The following is an 18,260-nucleotide window of genomic DNA, read 5'->3' as shown; positions in this document are numbered from 1 at the left end:
TTTTTTTTTTTTTTGAGCCTCCGATGCTGATTCAGATAATAAAAATGCAGAGGTCGAGGTGGGCTGCACCTGGGGCTGGGAAGGTGAGGGAAGTCCTCTTCAGAGGATGCTGCCCTCGGCGAGTTTACAGCTCCTCCCTGTCAACATCAAGTCAGGGCCCCAACTCGGGCTTGCTCATCCATCCTGCTCTCAATGTGGTTTCTTTGAAAAGCCACACGGAGAAGTTTCATTTTCTTTTTCTTCAGAAACTTCATCTGGCCGGTCTGGCTAGGCGTCTATTTCCGGGGTGTAAACAGCTGATACCCGCCCAGTGGAAGCAGACATCCCTTCCCTTGCGGAGTTCAGAGCTGCACGAAGCACCAGGCTCGGCCAAGTGAGAACCCCAGCTTCGACCCAGCCCATTCTCTCAAGGCCAGAGCGCAGGAGCCTGCACCACCTGGCAAGTCTCTCCCGCTCCCTGCAGCTGTCGTCAGCATGGCCCAGGCTCCTGCTGATCCAGGCAAAGAAGGTATGGTACTTCTTCCTTCCACGGACCAGCGGTAGCTTCCAGGGTGAGATTTCCACTTCTCTTTCTTCCTCTTTTGCTTGGCTCAGACCATGATGACAATAGCAGTATCCTAAAAAATAGCAGACCAGAACGGGTGTGGCAGCTCACGCCTATAATCCTTTGGGAGGCTCACTGCAGCTGGCTTTCATCGCATAATTCCAGGAATAAAATACAGGACAACTTTATTCTTTGGGAGGTCAAGGCAGGCAGATCACAATTTCGAGACCAGCCTGGCCAATATGATGAAACCCCATCTCTACTAAAAATACAGAAATTAGCCGGGAATTACTTGGGAGGCTGAGGCAGGAGAATCGCTTGAACTTAGGAGGCAGAGGTTGCAGTGAGTCGAGATCACACCACTGCATTCCAGCCTGGGTGACAAAGTGAGACTTCATCTCAAAAAAAAAAAAAAAAAGAATAGTAGACCCGCCAGGTGTGGTGGCTCCCACCTGTCATCCCAGCACTTTGAGAGACCGAGGCAGGTGGATCTCTTGAGCTCAGGTGTTTGAGACCAGCCTGGCCAACATGGTCAAACAAACCCCTTCTCTACTAAAAATACAAAACTTAGCCAGGTGTGGTGGCGCATGCCTGTGATCCCAGCCACTTGGGAGGCTGAGGCAGGAGAATTGCTTGAACCCAGGAGGCAGAAGTTGCAGTGAGCAGAGATGGTGCCAGTGCACTCCAGCCTGGGTGACAGAGCGAGACTGCATCTCAAAAAAAAAAAAAAAATAGTAGAAAGGCAAGGACCACATAGCCATCCTCCTGCGGCAGCTGACTATGCCCCAGGCACCTTGAAACATGCCTTGCAAGCATTTCTCTATGGCCCGCACGGACAAGTGCGGTGTCTTCCCCACTGCATAGATAACTGAGGCGCTGAGAAGTGAAATGACACTCTCGGGGTATCACAGCTGGCAGGCGCCGGTGCCAGTGTCAGAACGCCCATCCCAGTCGAGAGCAAAGCAGTTTGCTCTGATGAGATACGTGTGTGCCTTTGTTTCCCCTTGCTGCGTTCTTTCCTCAGCTAACATTTTGCTCATTTTATTCCTGGAAGAGTTGCAGTGAGAGCCCATAGCGTGCCCAGCCATGGCTGCTCTCTCGGGTGTCCTCTAGGAGCTGCGGACGGTAGATGAAGTGTGGTTTTGCGGCTTTGGGGGCACGTTTGGTTTCTTTTTAATCCTCACCACAATCTTTGAAGTAGTTACTGTCGGCTCCATTTCACAGAAGGGGGAATCTGGAGTCGGGAGATATCACATAGCTGATAGCTGGCAGAGCCAGGAGCTCAAACGCCGGAAATCAGCCATCAGAAATTTTTTAAGAACCAACCTGGAGTGTGCCCTGGAGGGCTGCTGCCAGGGCGTGGCCCAGGAGCCGGGCTGGCTACGGAGTTCCGGTGGCGCTTCCTCTGTGGGACTCACGTGCAGGCAGACTTTCCGGACTCAGCCCTGCCTGGCTTTTCTTGTTTTCCTCCCAGTTGACTTTCCTTTTATGACCAAATTGCTCCATTTGACAGTGCCCCATTTGCAGACAGAGTAGCCTGGGGCTCTGCGGCCGACCCCTCGCAGCACCCAGGCTTGTCCTGGATCCACAGCTCTGACCCCGATTCCCTCTGAGGTCCCTGGAGCAGAGGCGGTGGCTCCCTGGGGCAAGCCTTCCAGAATCAAAACTGCGAGACCAGGCAAAGCCAGGTGTGAAGTCAGGCGCACGGGTGGTGGGGGGCTGCTGGCTGCTGCTGGGGGAGTTTGGTGGGCACAGGAGTGGGAGCTTCCTGGTCTTCTCATTGCTCTTCACCTGCACGCAGCCATTCTTCCCTCCCCTGCCAGTGCTGTGACCAAGGAGCCCAGCCCCGGGCACACCTTGAGCAGGAAAATCCTGTGAACAGGAAAGAAAGCGCAGAGGTCAAAGGATTGAGTCACTGTCCGGGAAGCGGACCCAGGTCTTTCCAAGAAGGGCTCTCCCATGCACTGCCCTTGGGTTCCTTGAAGCAGAAGCTTCCTGGTGACAGGTGGGGCCTCACCCACAGTGGCCCTCCCAGGCTGCTGGCTGCCAGTTGCTGCCCATACGCTGTGCCTGCCCCAGTCTCATCTCCTGGCAGAGCAGCTGGCTTTGATTGTTTAATTGCTGTGTAAGCTAATGGTTTTGATTGTTGAGAGCTGCCCCAGGAGGAGCAGGGTCATTTGGAGAATTCCTCCTTGAATTTTTTGGGGTCCTGCTTCGGGTTCAGTAAACTCATGCCAGGAAACAGGAGCATATGCCAACTGGCCAGGGAGGAGCTTCCCGGGCCCTGCCCAGGGTCTGTTGGGTAAGCGTGTGTCCCTGGAGACAGACACTCACTCACTCAATCCCGCTTCTTTCCAGATATGGGGTCTTGCTCTGTTGCCCAGGCTGGAGCGCAGAGTGCATTCGTAGCTCACTGCAGCCACAAACTCCTAGGTTCAAGCGATCTCCCACTTCTGCCTCTTGAGCATCTGGGACTACAGGTGCGTGCCATCAAACATACCTGAATTTTTTCTTTTTTTTATAGAGATGGGGGTCTCACTATGTTACCCAGGCTGGTCTAAAACTCCTGGCCTCAAGGGATCCTTCCATCTGAGCCTCCTGACATGCTAGGATTACAAGTGTGAGCCACCACTCCTGGCCCCATTCATTAGTTCATTCACTCATTCATTCTTTCAGTCACTCAGGCATTCAACCACCATTTCCTGAGCACCTACTATGTGTCCAGCCCTGTGCTAGATGCTGAAGGTACAACAGTGAGCCATGCAAGCATAGCAGGGGACACTAGGGGACATTCTGCAGGAGACCTACACACAAGCAGCATTCCAGCCACTCTGGGGCACAGGGACTGGCTTCCCCAAAGGAGTGGCATCTGAGAAGACCTGGAGGTTGTGTAGACATCAGACAGGTTGGGGTGTGAGAGAAGGGTGTTCCTGACAGGAGGAACGGCTTGTGCAAAGGCCCTGGGGTGAGTGGGGCCAAAGGAAGCACAGACAGGCCAGTACTTGGAGGGAAGTTGGGGGTGGGTGCAGGCCAAGCTGGGTGGTTGGCAGTGCCGGACCTGGAGGGCACCCAAATGGAGCTGGTGGGCCAACGGAGAGCCTATCACTGCACCTAGGAGATGGTGGCCAGGAAGAGGGTGGAGGTGGCAGAAAAGAGAGGAGTGGGGGGATTCCAGAGAATCCAGAAATGGCATTTCCAGAACTCCGTGACTGGGCATTGGGGGAAAGGGCTGTTTCTGATGTCTGGTCGGTTTCTGGCTTGGATGAATAGTGACGCAGTGGATGGGGAGCCGAGAGGAGGGGATTCCCAGGGAGGGTGGTGATGGACATCCTGTACACCCGGGCAGACATCCCAGGGAGGGTGGTGATGGGCATCCCATACACCCGGGCAGACGTCCCAGGGAGGGTGGTGATGGGCATCCCATACACCCGGGCAGGCGTCCCAGGGAGGGTGGTGATGGGCATCCTGTACACCCAGGCAGGTGTCCCGTGCAGGACTTGGCTTTGTGCTCCGGAGTCCCCCTGCCTCCCTCTGGCTCCATCCTTCTGCCCTCTATTCCCCTCTGCCCTGAGAACACCTGAGAGCTGAGGGACCCCACCGCCCTCTGGAGCCCCCACCCGGGGAGGGGACAGGCAAAGTGGCACCTCCTCTGGCTGCTAGGCTGCCCAGCTGCCCAGTCAAGGCCTTTTTGATCAGCCTGCGTGTCTCTCTCTTGAGGGGGTGGGGGAGGTCAGCTGCTCTGTAGCTCTTAGGGGGAGTCTGCTGGGGTCTTTGCACTTTTGCTCTGCCCTGGACCCCTCTCAAGAAGGGGCCTCACATGCCTCCGGGAGCCTCCAGCCTGGCCTCAACTGTGGGGACCTGGAGGACTCAGTTCCTCTCTCTGTCCCCCTCCTGCTCCCCCAGACCACCTTGAACAGAGGATCCTGCAGGTGCTGACGGAGGCTGGCTCTCCAGTGAAGCTTGCCCAGCTGGTGAAGGAATGCCAAGTGCCCAAGAAGGAGCTCAACCAAGTCCTCTACCGAATGAAAACGGAGCTGAAAGTCTCCCTCACAGCCCCCGCCACCTGGCGCTTGGGTGGGGCTAGTCCTGGTGGCGAGGGTCCTGCAGAGCTGGCTGTCCCCAGTCCTGGTAACTGCCACCCCCGGGCTGGGTCTGATACGGCAGGGACCATCCTGGCAATGGATAAGTGCATCTTTGAGCCTGGGTTTGAATCTGAGCTCTGCCACGTGGGCGCTCACGGGTTCCCTCTCTGTGCCTTGGTTTCTTCTTCTGGTTGGGGGAGCTCACAGCAAGACTTCGTGGTAGGGGTTGCTGAGGGGAGTCACTGCACCAGGCTCAGCCCAGCCCTGCACACAGAAAGTGCTGGGGAAGGAACTAACAATGATCACAGAAAATCATCACAATGGAAACAGCAAGGACTCGACGGTCCTAATCACAGAACGCATGCGGTCCCACCAGCCCCTTTTTCTAGCTTTAAGCCCACAGCTGGAACGAGCTGCCATTTATGACGCACTTAACATCAGCAGGGCCCTGTCTCGGGGTTCACCCAGCCCTCACAGAACCCCAGGAGGCAAAGGAGGCTGAGCCCCAGGGAAGTTTATCAGCAGGAAGCCGCATAGCTGCCAGGGCACAGGCAGGATTTGAAGTCAAGTGTGTTTAACTCTGGAGTTTGAGTTTGTAATTCCCAGGGTTGCAACTCGCCCCTAGGGAGCTGCCCACCTTTGTGGGGTGGAGGCCTGGTGCGCTTCTGTCCCCCGGCCCTCTGACCTGTCTTTCTTTCTCCAGCCAAGAGGTCCCTACAAGGCGCAGCTACAATTCCAGAGAGCCCTGGGCCTCAGTTCAGCCAACGAGGTAAGCCTCTGCACGTCCCTTCAGCTCCCGGGACATGGGAGCCCACTCCCCAGGACTCCCAAGCCCTCCCTGAGGGTACAAGATCTCACCAGTGTTCAGGGGCCCGGTCCCACCCACCAGGCGGCTCCCACACAGTGTTCAGAGCCAGGGTCCAGCCTTCACAGGAGAATCTTCACGGGAGAATCTGAATGGCTCAGCAGTGATTTCTCCAGTCAGTAAACAGCTGGTCCTCACTGTGCACCCGCCACGTGCCAGGCACAGCGCAGCACACTGCACATTCCTCACCCTCAGGGCACCTCTGTGATGCATCATCATTACCCCATTATCACGATGCCCACTTTACAGATGAGGAAACCAGGCCTGGAGGGGCTGGGTTCGGGTCCCATAGCTAGGAAGCGGTGGGGCAGATGCAAACCCTAGGACTCCTCCCTAACCACTTGGCCATCCTGCCTCCCAGAGAAAGAAATCTACAGGTTTCTCAAAGACAATGGTCCCCAAAGGGCTCTGTGCATAGCCCAGGGGCTGAAACTGAGGACAGCAAAAGATGTGAACCGAGACTTGTACAGGATGAAGAGCAGGCATCTTCTGGACTTGGATGAGCAATCCAAAACGTGGAGGATTTACCGCCCAGGTAGGACCCCCTCCAAAGCTTCTGGAGGTCCTGCTGGCAGTTCACGGCAAGAGCTTCTAGGAGGAAGTGGTATGCTGGCAGGATTAACCAGGGGTGGCTTCCTGGAGGTGTGGCCCAAGGGCTGCAGTTGCAGAAGTCTGTTGGATGAGACGGAGGTGCCCGCTCCCAGTGTTCTCAGCTCTGGGGTGCAGGGGGCAGTCTGAGTTTGAGAACCGTTTTCTTTGAGTGCTTTGCCCAGGCTGGGGTTTTAAAGTTGGCAGAAGAGAAGGCAAGACCAGGGCTGGCTTCTCCATGAGACCCAGTAGGTGCGGGACCAAGGGCCCAAGGCACTGTTAGGGTCCCTGAAAATCTTTAATTTCGATTTCATTTAAAATCAGAAGAAATGAATACTATAATAACGAGTATCTAAAAATGGGCCAGGTGCGGTGGCTCGTGCCTGTAATCCCAGCGCTTTGGGAGGCTGAGGCAGGCAGATCACCAGAGGAAAGGAGTTTAATACCAGCCTGGCCAACATGGTGGACCCCCGTCTCCACTAAGAAAACAAAAATTAGTCGGGCATGGTGGTGCACACCTGTAATCCCAGCTACTTGGGAGGCTGAGGTAGGAGAACTGCTTGAACCTGGGAGGCAGAGATTGCAGTGAGCTGAGATCACACCGCTGCGCTCCAGTCTGGGCGACAAAAGGGAAACTCTGTCTCAAAAAGAAAGGGCTATCTTTGTCATACAATGTAATTTAAATATTTGCATATAGGAGAAGGGCTCACAAAGGCACGGGAGCTGAGACCCCAGAGGGTGGTGATGGGCCCCCCGAAGTCCCGGGAGGTGCCTGCCTCGGCCCCTGTGGGGTGGTCTCTGCTGCTCATGGCGGGTGCCCCAGGGGGTCTCAGCATCCTAGAGCTGCTGTGAGGAAGGAGTAGCATGTGACAGCCATCAGATTTTAATCATTGACAAATTCAAATACTTAAAATCCCATGGGAACCAAACACACCCCATCTGGTCCCATGGGCTGCTGTCTCTCGGCCACTACTCAAGGGTGCCCAGGGTTCTGGGCTGTGGCTGCCCCCTGGGAGAGCAATGTGGGCCCCTGCAGTCCTCCCAGCCAGCAATCATGGAGGCCCAGCTGTGGCGGCAGCGAAGGACACAGGTAGGGTGACTCGCAGTGGCGATTTCTAAGCGAGGCTCCCTCTGAGGTACCTGTGGTGTCTGTTAAACACCCGGATCTGCGCCCCTAATTGGTCCTGCTGACCCGGAACCCTAGGGTGTTTCCACAAGCTCCCGGGAGAATTTGGTGCTGCCCACTGGTATTGGCAACCCTTGACCCATAGAGAGGAGCGAAGGTTTAGAGTTGAATATTGTTTTGCAGAAGATTCTGGAGGAACAGCAGAGTCTACCTCAATTATTCACCAGCACAATCCAATCAATGTGATCTGTCAGAATGGACCGAACAGCCAGATTTCCATTGCACACTCGGAAGCCATCCAGATCGGACACGGGAACATCATGACGAGGCAGGCAGTCTCCAGGGAGGACGGTGAGTCACCCGAGAGGGCCAGGGAGGCAACCTCAACCTCAAGAGAAGCCACCTGGCCAAGGGTGGGGCATTCAGCCCTCCAGGGGGAAAGGGGAGCTTCCACATTACGGCCATCCTGAGTACGAGGGCGCCTGGGTCAAAGTTGTCCGGATTTCCCTGTACTCTGATACCTTCGACCTCAGTTTCTTATTTTTATTTTTTAATAAAATCTTAAAATTAAGATGGGATCTCTCTGTGTTGCACTTGACCTTATGCCTTCAATGGGGTCCGATGTTTCTCCATGAGAAACAACTCAATGACCTCTCCCCCCGAAGAATGTCGCAGGGAGGTTGTGGTAGAGTGGTATTTGTTCTGAGACATGCTTCTTTCTCCCACATTTGAACAGGCTGGAAACTGGGGTGGATCTCCCCACCCACGGCATCCTACTTTGGATGAAATGCGATGTTGCACTCTGCACACTCACCCCGTGCCAGACACTGTGGCAAGAGGGGACAGAGCCACCTGTCAGCCCAGCCTTGTCACCTGTGAATGAGAGCATCAGCCCCAAAGTCAGGACACTCCCTGTAACTTTGGGAGAAACTTTCCTCACTGTGAGCCTCAGTTTCCCCAGTTGTGAAATGAGGAACTTTGTTCTAGAATCTAGATCATAGTCTCTCCAGCTTTAATCTTCTGAGCCCCACCTTCCTACTTCCGGCCATACCAATGTCTGATTATTTAATTAATGTTGTTGAGTAGTGCGCCTTTTAAAAAAATTTATTTTAAAACAACATTATAGTATTATTTTAGGTTAAAACCATGAAAATCACCATAAAAATAAATGTGATTCCTGGCAGTTAAAATGCTGTGGGAGGCTCTGAGGCATTTGGTGTCAGCATTAAAGGAGACTTCATCCCCATGAGGCCAGAAGGCTGGAGAATGACTGGGAACCAGCGGGGAGCTCACTGTTTGGGCTTGTGAGTCCTTGCAACACCCAGGCACCATCGCCAGTCCTGAGAACCCAGGGAGCCCCAAAATGAGCTGTTCTGCCAGGTCCTCCTGCTCTCTAAGTAAGAGCCTGAAGTCTTTGCCCCCAGTTTGATGGTGTCCAGGAAGAATTCAGAAGCCAGGACCGTGTGTGGTGACAGGAGGTAAGAAGCCTGTGGCAATCTCCAGTGAGGTGGTTCTGCTGTCCCCTGCCAGGTTCCGTGGGTCCCTGCCACCTCCCTCCAATGGCACCAGGTGACTCCTCAATTCAGGGGACCCTGGTTGATGCCTGGGCACCCCAGGACATCCACATGGAGCGGTCCATGCTCAGACGAGTGCAGCTGGGACACAGCAATGAGATGAGGCTTCTCGGCGTTCCATCCGAGGGCCCTGCCCACAGCCCTGCTGGCAGCCCCCCAGGTAACAGGCCAGACACACCCCTGCCACCCCTTCCTTGGTTCCCACTCGAAGGAACTGGAGCCAAAGTCTTCATGGGGAGAGAGGCATGATGGGAAAGTCCTTGTCACCAGGCGGCTGAACCAGCGTAGAACAGGTGGGGCTTTTAAAGCTAGCCCTCTAGGCTGGGCACGCTGGCTCACGCCTGTAATCCTAGCACTTTGGGAGGCTGAGGCAGGTGGATCACCTGAGGTCAGGAGTTCGAGACAAGCCTGGCTAATATGGTGAAACCCTGTCTCTACTTTAAAAAAATAAAATTTGATGTGGTGGCGTACACCCGTCGTCCCAGCTACTCAGGAGGTTGAGGCAGGAGAATCGCTTGAACCCAGGAGGCGAAGGTTACAGTGAGCCGAGTCTACACCACTGCACTCCAGCCTGCATGACAGAGTGCGACTCTGTCTCAAAAAATAAAAATAAATAAAATAAAGCTAGCACTCTGGGTCCCCATCCCCTACTACCCACTGCAGGAAGGAAACCTCAGTTTCCTCATCTGTAAAATGGGCATGACCTCCCCAGAGAAGCAGAGGCTGGGCCAGCTGGAGCAGGGGCAGAAGTGATGGTTTGAGACTGGAATGGCATCTAGGGAGGATGGAAGACAGAAGCCCTAGTAGGTGCTGTGGCTGCAGTGACCAGAGGACCCCGGGCGAAGGCTTCCCCCACACTAAGAATGCAGAGATGGGCTGGGGGAGAAGAACCAGCAGAGAAGCCAGAGAGGGAGGAGGAAAGCAGAGGCCCCGGGAGAGGAGTTTCCAGAGAGTGGCCAGGCCAGCGAGGCCAGGGAAGCATCTGTGGGGTTCAGCGAGAGGGATCGTGGTAACCTTGTGGGGGTGGTTTCTGGGAGGGAGGGAGCAGAGGGGTCTGGGAAGCGGGAGGGGGCGAGACGCAGTGTAGATGATTCTTCTGGGTGGGAAAGAGCAGAGCCAGATGGCAGGGGCTGGAGCCAGGCTGAGAGCCCCTGTAAGATTTCCACCAAAAGTGGGGGCCAGTGTTCCAGTGCAGTGGGAAGCAGGCAGCAGAGGAGGGAGGAGATGAACCCCAGAAGACACTGACGGCCAGATTAGCCGGGTGGTATCAGCGGGGAAGGCCCAACAGCCGGCAGAGAGACACGTCCAGGCATCCCGACGGCTGTGCGGAGGTGTGGCAGTGGGGCGGCCAGGCACAGGCTGTGCTCCTGGGGTGGTGTGGGCCACTGATGGGAGGTCTGGGGAGGAGCGTGAGCCAGGCTGGGGTCAGGGCTCCGGGGCCACTGTCCAGCTGCTCCAGGCTCCCGACCTCTCTCCCTTTCACCCACAGTCTCTGCCACTGCTGCTGGCCCAGAAGTTTCGTTTGAAGAAAGAATGCCCAATCCAGGAACTCACCCCAAGGAGGACGCTGCCCAGAGAATCCATATAAAATCGTGCTTTCTCGAGGACACCACCATCGGCAACAGCAACAAAATGTCTATCAGCCCAGGGGCGGCTGACCCAGGAAGAGCTGCAGGGTCTGGAGATGGGGAGCCAGGGGAGGATGCAGGTGAGCTGGGGGGCAGAGTGGATCCCTGCAAGTCCTCTGTCTCCCCACATTCCATTCATTCATTCATTTGTGTTCATCAATCACTTGCTGATCTCTCGTTTCCGGAGTCAGGAGGCAGTGCCCGCCCATAGCAAAGAGCAGCGGCTCTGGAGTCACAGCTTCCAGGCTCCGTCCCTTTAGTGGAGAGACCTACCCAAGTCACTTCACCTGAGATCCTCTGTCTCCTTAGCTGTAAAGTGGGGTGGAAAGAATAGCCTGACGTGACTTCTAAGTGGCTGTGAGGAAGGCGGAGCTCAGCCCGGCCCGCATTCTGGAGACAGGAGTGTTACAGTCTCATCATTGCTGTCGTGACTGTTCGGGGCTCCAGAGAGGTGCTGGGCTGCCACGCAAAGGAGGCTTTGCATCAGGGAACAGGCCGGCCTGCGTGGTGGAGATGCCTCCCATGGTGGCCCCCGCCTGCTCCAAGCCCAGGCCTCATGTCCGGGTGAGGGGAGCAGAGCAGGGTTTCTTTTACCTCAGTGCTGAGTCGTCCCTGGGGCTCTGTCCTCATCTGTGGGGTTGAACTTGGCACCAGCAAGGAGAGGGCCAAGAGGGTGGAGAGCCGGCTGCTCTCTGTGACCAAGCCCAGCTACACATCTGTGCTGTTCCGAGGGCCTACACTTAGCCCCGGGGGGCTGGGACGTGCTGCCCGTGTCAAGGCACCCTCAGCCCGGCAAAGACTCAGGGGAGGGGACTCCGCTGCCCACAGGAAGAGGGGAGAGGGGGAAATCAGCACAGTTCACAGCCCAGCCACACTTCTGTCCTTGGGGGCTGCACAGGCTGGTGGCAGAGCCTGGGGATCCCAACTCAGGGCCTGGAGTGGGGGCAGCTGGAAAGTTGGACAGGGTCAGCGCAAGGTGGGATGGCCAGGACGGGGGCACCTGGTGGGCGGAACAGTGTGGACAACGGCCTGGAGGTGAGGACATGATAGTGTGGGGACCCGCATGGGTTTGAGGGTGACCTGAGCATGGAGAGCTGAGCCAGGGCCTCCAGACTGCAGTCGATACCAAGTCAATTGGGAGCCACGGAGGGCCTTGAGCAGGAGAAGGGCAGGATGAGATTTTTGCCTCCCATGTAAAGAAAGAATTAGGGCGATTTCAGCTCCTACCCTTTTGGGATTTGGAATAAGGGATCACACCCAATCCCACCAGTGGCTGGAAAACATGGATTAGCTGAATCTGGAGGACTGGCTGGCATCCACCCACAGTGCCTGAAGATCCAGGGCACGCATGTACTGGAAGTCCAGAGGGTCTCCTCATCCCAAGGCGCGCCCTTGCTGTCCCTGCACACTGAGGAGACCCTGGCCCATGCGTCTTCAGACTCTCCCTCCAGGACCCCTGGGAGTCCCATGTGCATGTGACAGCTGCGGAGCGAAGGCCAGGAGCACATTCATCGGGACCAAGGCAATGAGCACCTGGGAGCATGGACTCCCCTCCAGCAGCAAAGGGAGTCTCGGAAACCTGCAAGGCCACTGGGGACCCCCAGGAGGGCGTGTGCCACCATCCCACCATCCCCCAACCGGCCTGCCATCCGCCATCGGCTTAGGACCCCACAGCACAGGAGGTCCGTACAGCCCTACGGGTCTCAAGCCAGACCAGTGAAAACTCCTCTTTCTGGAAAGAACACTGTGTTTTTAAAACGTGGCCACACTCCCACATTTGTCCTGCAACATCCTGACGTTCTTCCCTGAGGTTCCAGCAGAGGAGCTGATGGCATCTTTGTCCCTCCCCCTGACCCGCCCACCTCTCTTTAACCCCAAGAAACAGCTACAGGCATAGCTCAGAGATATTATGGGTGAATTCCAGAGCACCCCAATAAAGCAAGTCATGCAAATTTTTTATTTACTAGTGCATATATAAGTTATATGCACATGATGCTTAGTCTATTAGGTGTGCAATCAATCACATCATATCGAAAAAATGATGTACATACCTTAATTTTAAAATACTTTATTGCTAAAAATGCGAACCATCATCTGAGCCTTCTGCAAGTCTGATGTCTTCCCTGGTGGAGGGTCTTGCCTCGATGTTGATGGCTGCTGACGGATCAGGGGGGCGTTTGCTGAGGGTTGAGGCAGCTGTGGTAATTTCTCAGAAGTAAGAAAACAGTGAAGTTTGCTGCAGCCGCTGGCTGCTCCTTTCATGAAAGCTTGCTCTGTAGCACGCGATGCTATTCCACGGCATTTTACTCACACTGGAACTTCTTTCAAAATTGGAACCCAGCCTCTCCAACCCTGCTGCTGCTGTACAACTAGGTTTATGTAAGTCTAAATCCTTTGTTGCCATTTCAACAGTGTTCTCAGTATCTTCACCAGGAATAGATTCCACCTCAAGAAGCCACTTTCTTTGCTCATCCACAAGGAGCAACTCGTCTGTTCAAGTTCTGTCGTGAGATCGCGGCAGTTCAGTCCTGTCTTCTTCTTCCACTCCTAATTCCAGTTTTCCTGCTATTCCCAGCACATCTGTGGTTGCTGCCTTCACTGAAGCCTTGAGCCCCTCAAAGCCATTTATGAAAGTTGGAATCAACTTCTTCCAGACTCCTGTTAATGTTGATATTTTGACCTCCTCCCATGAATCACAAATGTTCTTAAGGGCATTTAGACTGGTGATTTCTTCCAGAAGATTTTCCACTTACTCTGTGGAGATCCATCTGGGGAATTACTCTGCATGGCATTTATACCCTTATAAAATGCATTTATTGAAGAAGTGAACGTTGAAGTTACTCCTTAATCCGTGGGCTGCAGAATGGACGCTGGGCTAGCAGGCATGAAAACAGCATCAGTTCTTTTGTATGTCTCCATCAAAGCCCTTGGATGAACAGGTCCATTGTCAATGAGAACAAAAATTTTTTTCTGGACGTCAACCCAGGATCCTGAACACCCAGCTCCTGTGGTATGGACAATGAGCAGTAAAATGTTAAAAGGACTATTTTTTTCTGAGCAGTAAGTCTCAATGCTAGGCTTAAAATATTCAGTAAACCATGCTATAAACAGACGTGCTGTTATCTAGCTTTGCTGTTTCATTCACAGAACGCAGAGTAGATTTAGCATCATTCTTAAGAGCTCTAGAATTTCCAAAATGAGGATAGGCTGCAGCTTAAAGTCACCAGCTACATTATCCCCAACAAGAGAGCCTGTCCCCTTTGAAGCTTTGAAGTCAGGCATTGACATCGCCGCTCTCTCGTGATATGGAAAGTTCTAGATGGCATCTTTTTTCAACAGAAGGCTGCTCCACCTACGGTGAGAACCTGCTGTGTCGTGTCGTCATCTTCATCGATGATCTTAGCTAGAGCCTCTGGATAACCCGCTGCAGCTTCTCCATCATCACTTGCTGCCTCACCTTGCACGTTCACGTTATGGGAATGCCTTCTTTCCTTAAACCTCATGAACCAACCTCGGATCACTTCCAACTTTTCTTCTCCAGCTTCCTCCCCTCTCTCAGCCTTTAGAACGGAATAGAGCAAGGGCCTTGCCCTAGACTGGGCTTAGACTTCAGAGGCTGTTATGGCTGGCTCAAACCTCTATCCAGACCACTAAAACTTTCTGCATCCCAGCAATAAGGCTGGTTCACGCTCTCATCACTCCCGTGTCTTCTGAAGTAGCACTTTTCATGTCCTTCAAGAACTTTTCCTTTGCATTCACAATTTGGCTAACTTTTGATCTAGATTTCGACTTGTCTTAGCTTTTGACATGCCTTCCTCACTAAGCTTAATCATTTCTAGCTTTTGATTTAAAGTGAGAGACATGCAACTCTTCCTTTCACTTGTTATTGATTGATTGATTGGTTGGTTGATTGATTGTTTTTTGAGAATGGAGTTTCACTCTTGTTGTCCAGGCTGGAGTACGATGGTGTGATCGTGGTTTACTGCAACCTCTCTTCCCAGGTTCAAGTGATGCTCTTGCCTCAGTCTCCTGAGTAGCTCGGATTACAGGCATGTGCCATCATGCCTGGCTAATTTTGTATTTTTAGTAGAGACGGGGTTTCTTCATGTTGATCAGGCTGGTCTTGAACTCCTGACCTCAGGTGATCCATCTGCCTCAGCCCCCCAAAGTACTGTGATTACAGGCGTGAGCCACCACACCCGGCCCATTGTAGGGTTATGAATTTTCCTAATTTCAATATTGTTGCATCTCAAGGGATAGGAGGGCCTGAGGAGGGAGGGAGGGAGAGAGAGACAGAGAGAGAAAAAGAGAGAGAGAGAGAGAGAGGAGAAGACAGCTGATCAGTGACAGGTCAGAACAACACACACATTTATTGATTAAGTTCTCCATCTTACTGGTGATATTTGTGGCACCCCAAAGCAAAGCAATTATAGTAGCAACATCAGAGATCACTGATCACAGATCACCATAACACATATGATAAAATGAAAACGTGTGAAATATTATGACGAATACCAAAATATGATTCAGAGACAAGAAGTGAGCGCATGCTGCTGGGGGACATGGCGCTGATAGACGCTTCATTCAGGGTGCCACGAACCTTCACCTTGTAAAAAAAGGTGGTATCTATGAAGTGTAATAAAGCAAAGTACAGCAAGGTACAGTGCAATCAAATGTGGTCTGCCTGTCACTTCCTCCTCCAGTGGCGGGCGGGACCTTATCCTGAGATGTGTACGGCCTGGAATGTTTTCTTTTTTTCTTCTTTTGTTTGAGGAAATCGCTAATCAGAGGCTGCCAGTGCCAGAACATGTACAGCTCTCTTTTGGGGTCCCTGGGAGGACTGGGAGAGCCTGCAATAGGGGCTTTCCGGTGTTATTTCTGCTCCTTCATCTCACTGCTGTGAAAGTAGGACAGGACTGGCTATGGGATCTGGGGACCCAGTGCAAAGCGTAAAGGTGGGGCTCCCTGTTCAAGACTCAGTACGAATCTAAAGACAGTAACAACGAAGCCTCAAGCGGAGCTCGGGATCCTTCCAAGAGTGGGTCCCTGTGCAAATGCCCAGGCCACGTGTCTGTGAAGCTGACCCTCCATCTTCTCTTCCCCATCTTCTCTTCCTCATCCCGCAGACACGCAACCCAGAAGTCACTTTCCTGGAGACATTGGTCAGCCCATCACTCACAACCACACGAATCTCAGCCCCAAGCTGGAAGCTATGACTCTTGGAAACAGGTGTCGCAAAGCTGCAGATGGCAGCCACGGCGAAGATAAAGCCTCACACTCGGGGAGCTGATGGGAAGCTGGAATTTAGAGCACAGCCTCACGTGGGGCTTGGACACAGGCTGGGGGTGAGTGCAGGCTGGCGAACCTAGCCTGCTGCTTGCTGCTTTCCATGAGCATCTTGTTTGATCTGCTTGCTTCCTGGTACATAACCTGCATGAGTCAGTTTTCGGGGATGGACCTGGCATGGGGATGGGTTCAGGCCAGAAGCAGGTGGCAGGGAGTTGCCTTGGGGAACCCTTGGTGTGCTGAGAGGAGGTTGGTAGATGGGAGTGGGGCTCAGACCCCCAGACTGGCCCAGGCCACTCTCTCCACTCATTCCTGGGCCCAGGGCACCTGCCTTGAGTTACCTTCCATCCTGCTGTGGTTTGAATGTTTGAGCCCCGACAAAACTCATGTCAAAACATAACTCCAACCAGGTGCAGTGGCTCACACCTGTAATCCCAGCACTTCAGAAGGCCAAGGTGGACGGATTACTAGAGCTCAGGCGTTCAAGACCAGCCTGGGCAACATGATGAAACCCCGTCTCTCCCAAACATGCAGAAACTTAGCTGGGCATGGGGGTGCACATCTGTGGTCCCAGCTGCTCGGGAGGCTGAGGAGGGAGGATCATTTGAGTTTGGAGCAGAAGTTTCAGAGTGAGACTCCATCTCAAAAACAAAAACAAAAACAACAACCACCAACCACAATCCCAGTGCAATGGCATGAAGCAGGGCCTTGGTAAAAACAGTTATTTAAAGGGATGGAGTCAGGAGGATGAATAGGATTTGCACTCCCACAAAAGGCCTTGAGGGGGTCTGCTAGTCCTGCTTCTTGTTCTCCATGTAAGATGCAGCAACGAAGTGCCATCATTAAAGCCGAGACCAAGCCCTCACCAGACGCTGACTCTGCTGGCACCTTGATCTTGGCCTTCCTAGACCCCAAACCTGTAAGCAATAAATTCTTGTTGTTTGTAAATTACTCAGTGTGAAGCATTTTGTTACTGCAGCCTGAGCCAACTGAGACATTGCCTTAACTCTCTTCTTACTCAAGGTCTGACCTCCTCAAGGCCCATCATGGTCACCTGACCTCCTGATAACCGGACCTTTCTAGAATCTTCTCTCCTCACCTTTGAGCTCTCAGGATTTTTTAGCTAAACTCCCAAAGAGCAATTTCTTTCCCAGCCCCACCCCGGGTCCCTGATGGAAGTCATTGGCCGAGCCACGGGTCATGTGACCTCTTCTGGCCAATCAGTAGGGAGTGCCGGTGGATTAGTCCATTTTCACGCTGCTGATAAAGACCTACCTGAGACTGGGTGATTTACAAGGAAAAAGAAATTTAATGGACTTACAGCTACATGTGGCTGGGGAGGCCTCACGGTCATGGTGGAAGGCAAAAGGCGCATCTTACATGGCAGCAGGCAAGAGAGGGAATAAGAGCCAGCAAAAGAGATTTCCTCTTATAAAACCATCAGATCTCATGAGACTTATTCAATACCATGAGAAGAGTATGTGGGAAACCGCCCTCATGATTCAATCATCTCCTACTTGGTCCCTCCCACAACACGTGGGAATTGTGGGAGGTACAATTCAAGATGAGAATTGGGTGGGGACACATCCAAACTACGTCAGCGTGTTATTTACCAGACCTGTCCACCCCGCTAAGGGCTAAGTTCCCATAGAAGGGGTATGGGCTCTGCAACATTTCCTGAACCACAGGGCAGGGTGGGTACTGGAGGGATTTGTTGGGGCATGGTGGGAGGAAGACGGAGAGGGATAGAGCAAGGTGGTGATCAGCCAGGCAGGGTGATTGTGGAACAAAGACTGTGTCCTTCCTTCAATGTGCACATATAAACACACACAGCTGCACACACACAGGTGCACACACAGGTGCACACACACGGGCGCACACACACAGGCGCACACACACAGGTGCACACACACAGGCACTCTGCTGCCTGCCTCCCCAGCTCCAAAGCCACACCCAGTCCTCAGGCGGGCATTTCTCACACTGCTGTGTCTCCTTCACTGGCCTTTGGATCCGACACCCAAAAGCTGATGCCCCCTGGGTAGTGTCACCTTAATGGGGAGGAGCGGGCTTGTCACAGGGCCTTGAGAAAAACAGTTATTGAACAAATTCATATCTCCTTGCCCAACTGAACTGGGAGGAACTTTAGGGTGGATGCCTTGACATATTAGTCAGAACCTAGACTGAACATAGAGCTTACACTCCATCCCTTAAAGTGGAGTTGAAAGACATTGTTTGAGCTCCTGGATCCAGTCATTCCTGAAGCAGGACCTATCCTGCACTTACCCATTAGAAGAAATGAGACATCCCCTTAGTGCTGAAGCTGGCTCCACTGGGATTTCCACTTCCAAAGTGCAGCTGTCCCCTCACCTCCCCTACCTGCTTCCCTTAGGTCACTGCTACTCAGCCTGATACATGACCTTACAGGGAGATTTCCGAGGTCACAGCCTAGCCAGATGCCTCCTATCCGCTCCTGAGCCCTTCTCTGCTCCCCACATCAAACCCACACCTCACTGCCCCAGCATTGCCTTGTTGTTCGTCTACCTCTATGTCCATTAAGACTTATTTGG

The 18,260-nt window shown here is 53.4% G+C and overlaps 1 protein-coding gene across 5 annotated transcripts; it reads left to right on the top strand.

The window, feature by feature from the left end:
- Positions 1-247: 247 nt before the first annotated feature.
- ZBP1 (Z-DNA binding protein 1) lies at positions 248-16,644 on the top strand. Of its 5 annotated transcripts, none has more exons than XR_012519378.1 (9): positions 251-508; positions 4,448-4,672; positions 5,330-5,395; positions 5,853-6,026; positions 7,389-7,556; positions 8,736-8,939; positions 10,269-10,487; positions 15,534-15,752; positions 16,514-16,644. XR_012519378.1 is itself a non-coding variant. In XM_074406696.1 (8 exons), exons 1-8 carry the CDS (start codon positions 475-477, stop codon positions 15,695-15,697), a joined length of 1,251 nt encoding a protein of 416 aa, XP_074262797.1. In that variant the 5' UTR covers positions 248-474; the 3' UTR covers positions 15,698-16,644. The 5 variants fall into 5 exon arrangements, 3 of the variants coding, with proteins under 3 accessions (XP_074262797.1, XP_010341446.1, XP_074262798.1); XR_012519377.1 differs by having other exon boundaries at positions 16,104-16,644; XM_074406696.1 differs by having other exon boundaries at positions 248-508; positions 7,392-7,556; positions 15,534-16,644.
- Positions 16,645-18,260: the final 1,616 nt, after the last annotated feature.

Source organism: Saimiri boliviensis, chromosome 9 (assembly GCF_048565385.1).
Source record: "Saimiri boliviensis isolate mSaiBol1 chromosome 9, mSaiBol1.pri, whole genome shotgun sequence".
In the NCBI taxonomy this organism is placed as follows: domain Eukaryota; kingdom Metazoa; phylum Chordata; class Mammalia; order Primates; family Cebidae; genus Saimiri; species Saimiri boliviensis.
This window is presented reverse-complemented; position numbering and strand designations above follow the sequence as displayed.

What these genes read in the sequence shown, in the direction of transcription:
- ZBP1 (XM_010343144.3), top strand. Translation starts at nt 475, where the DNA reads ATGGCCCAGGCTCCTGCTGATCCAGGCAAAGAAG. An exon ending in TGCTGATCCAGGCAAAGAAG is followed by an intron (nt 509 to 4,447) that starts GTATGGTACTTC and finishes CTGCTCCCCCAG; the next exon opens with ACCACCTTGAACAGAGGATC. An exon ending in GGCAGTCTCCAGGGAGGACG is followed by an intron (nt 7,557 to 8,735) that starts GTGAGTCACCCG and finishes GTCCCCTGCCAG; the next exon opens with GTTCCGTGGGTCCCTGCCAC.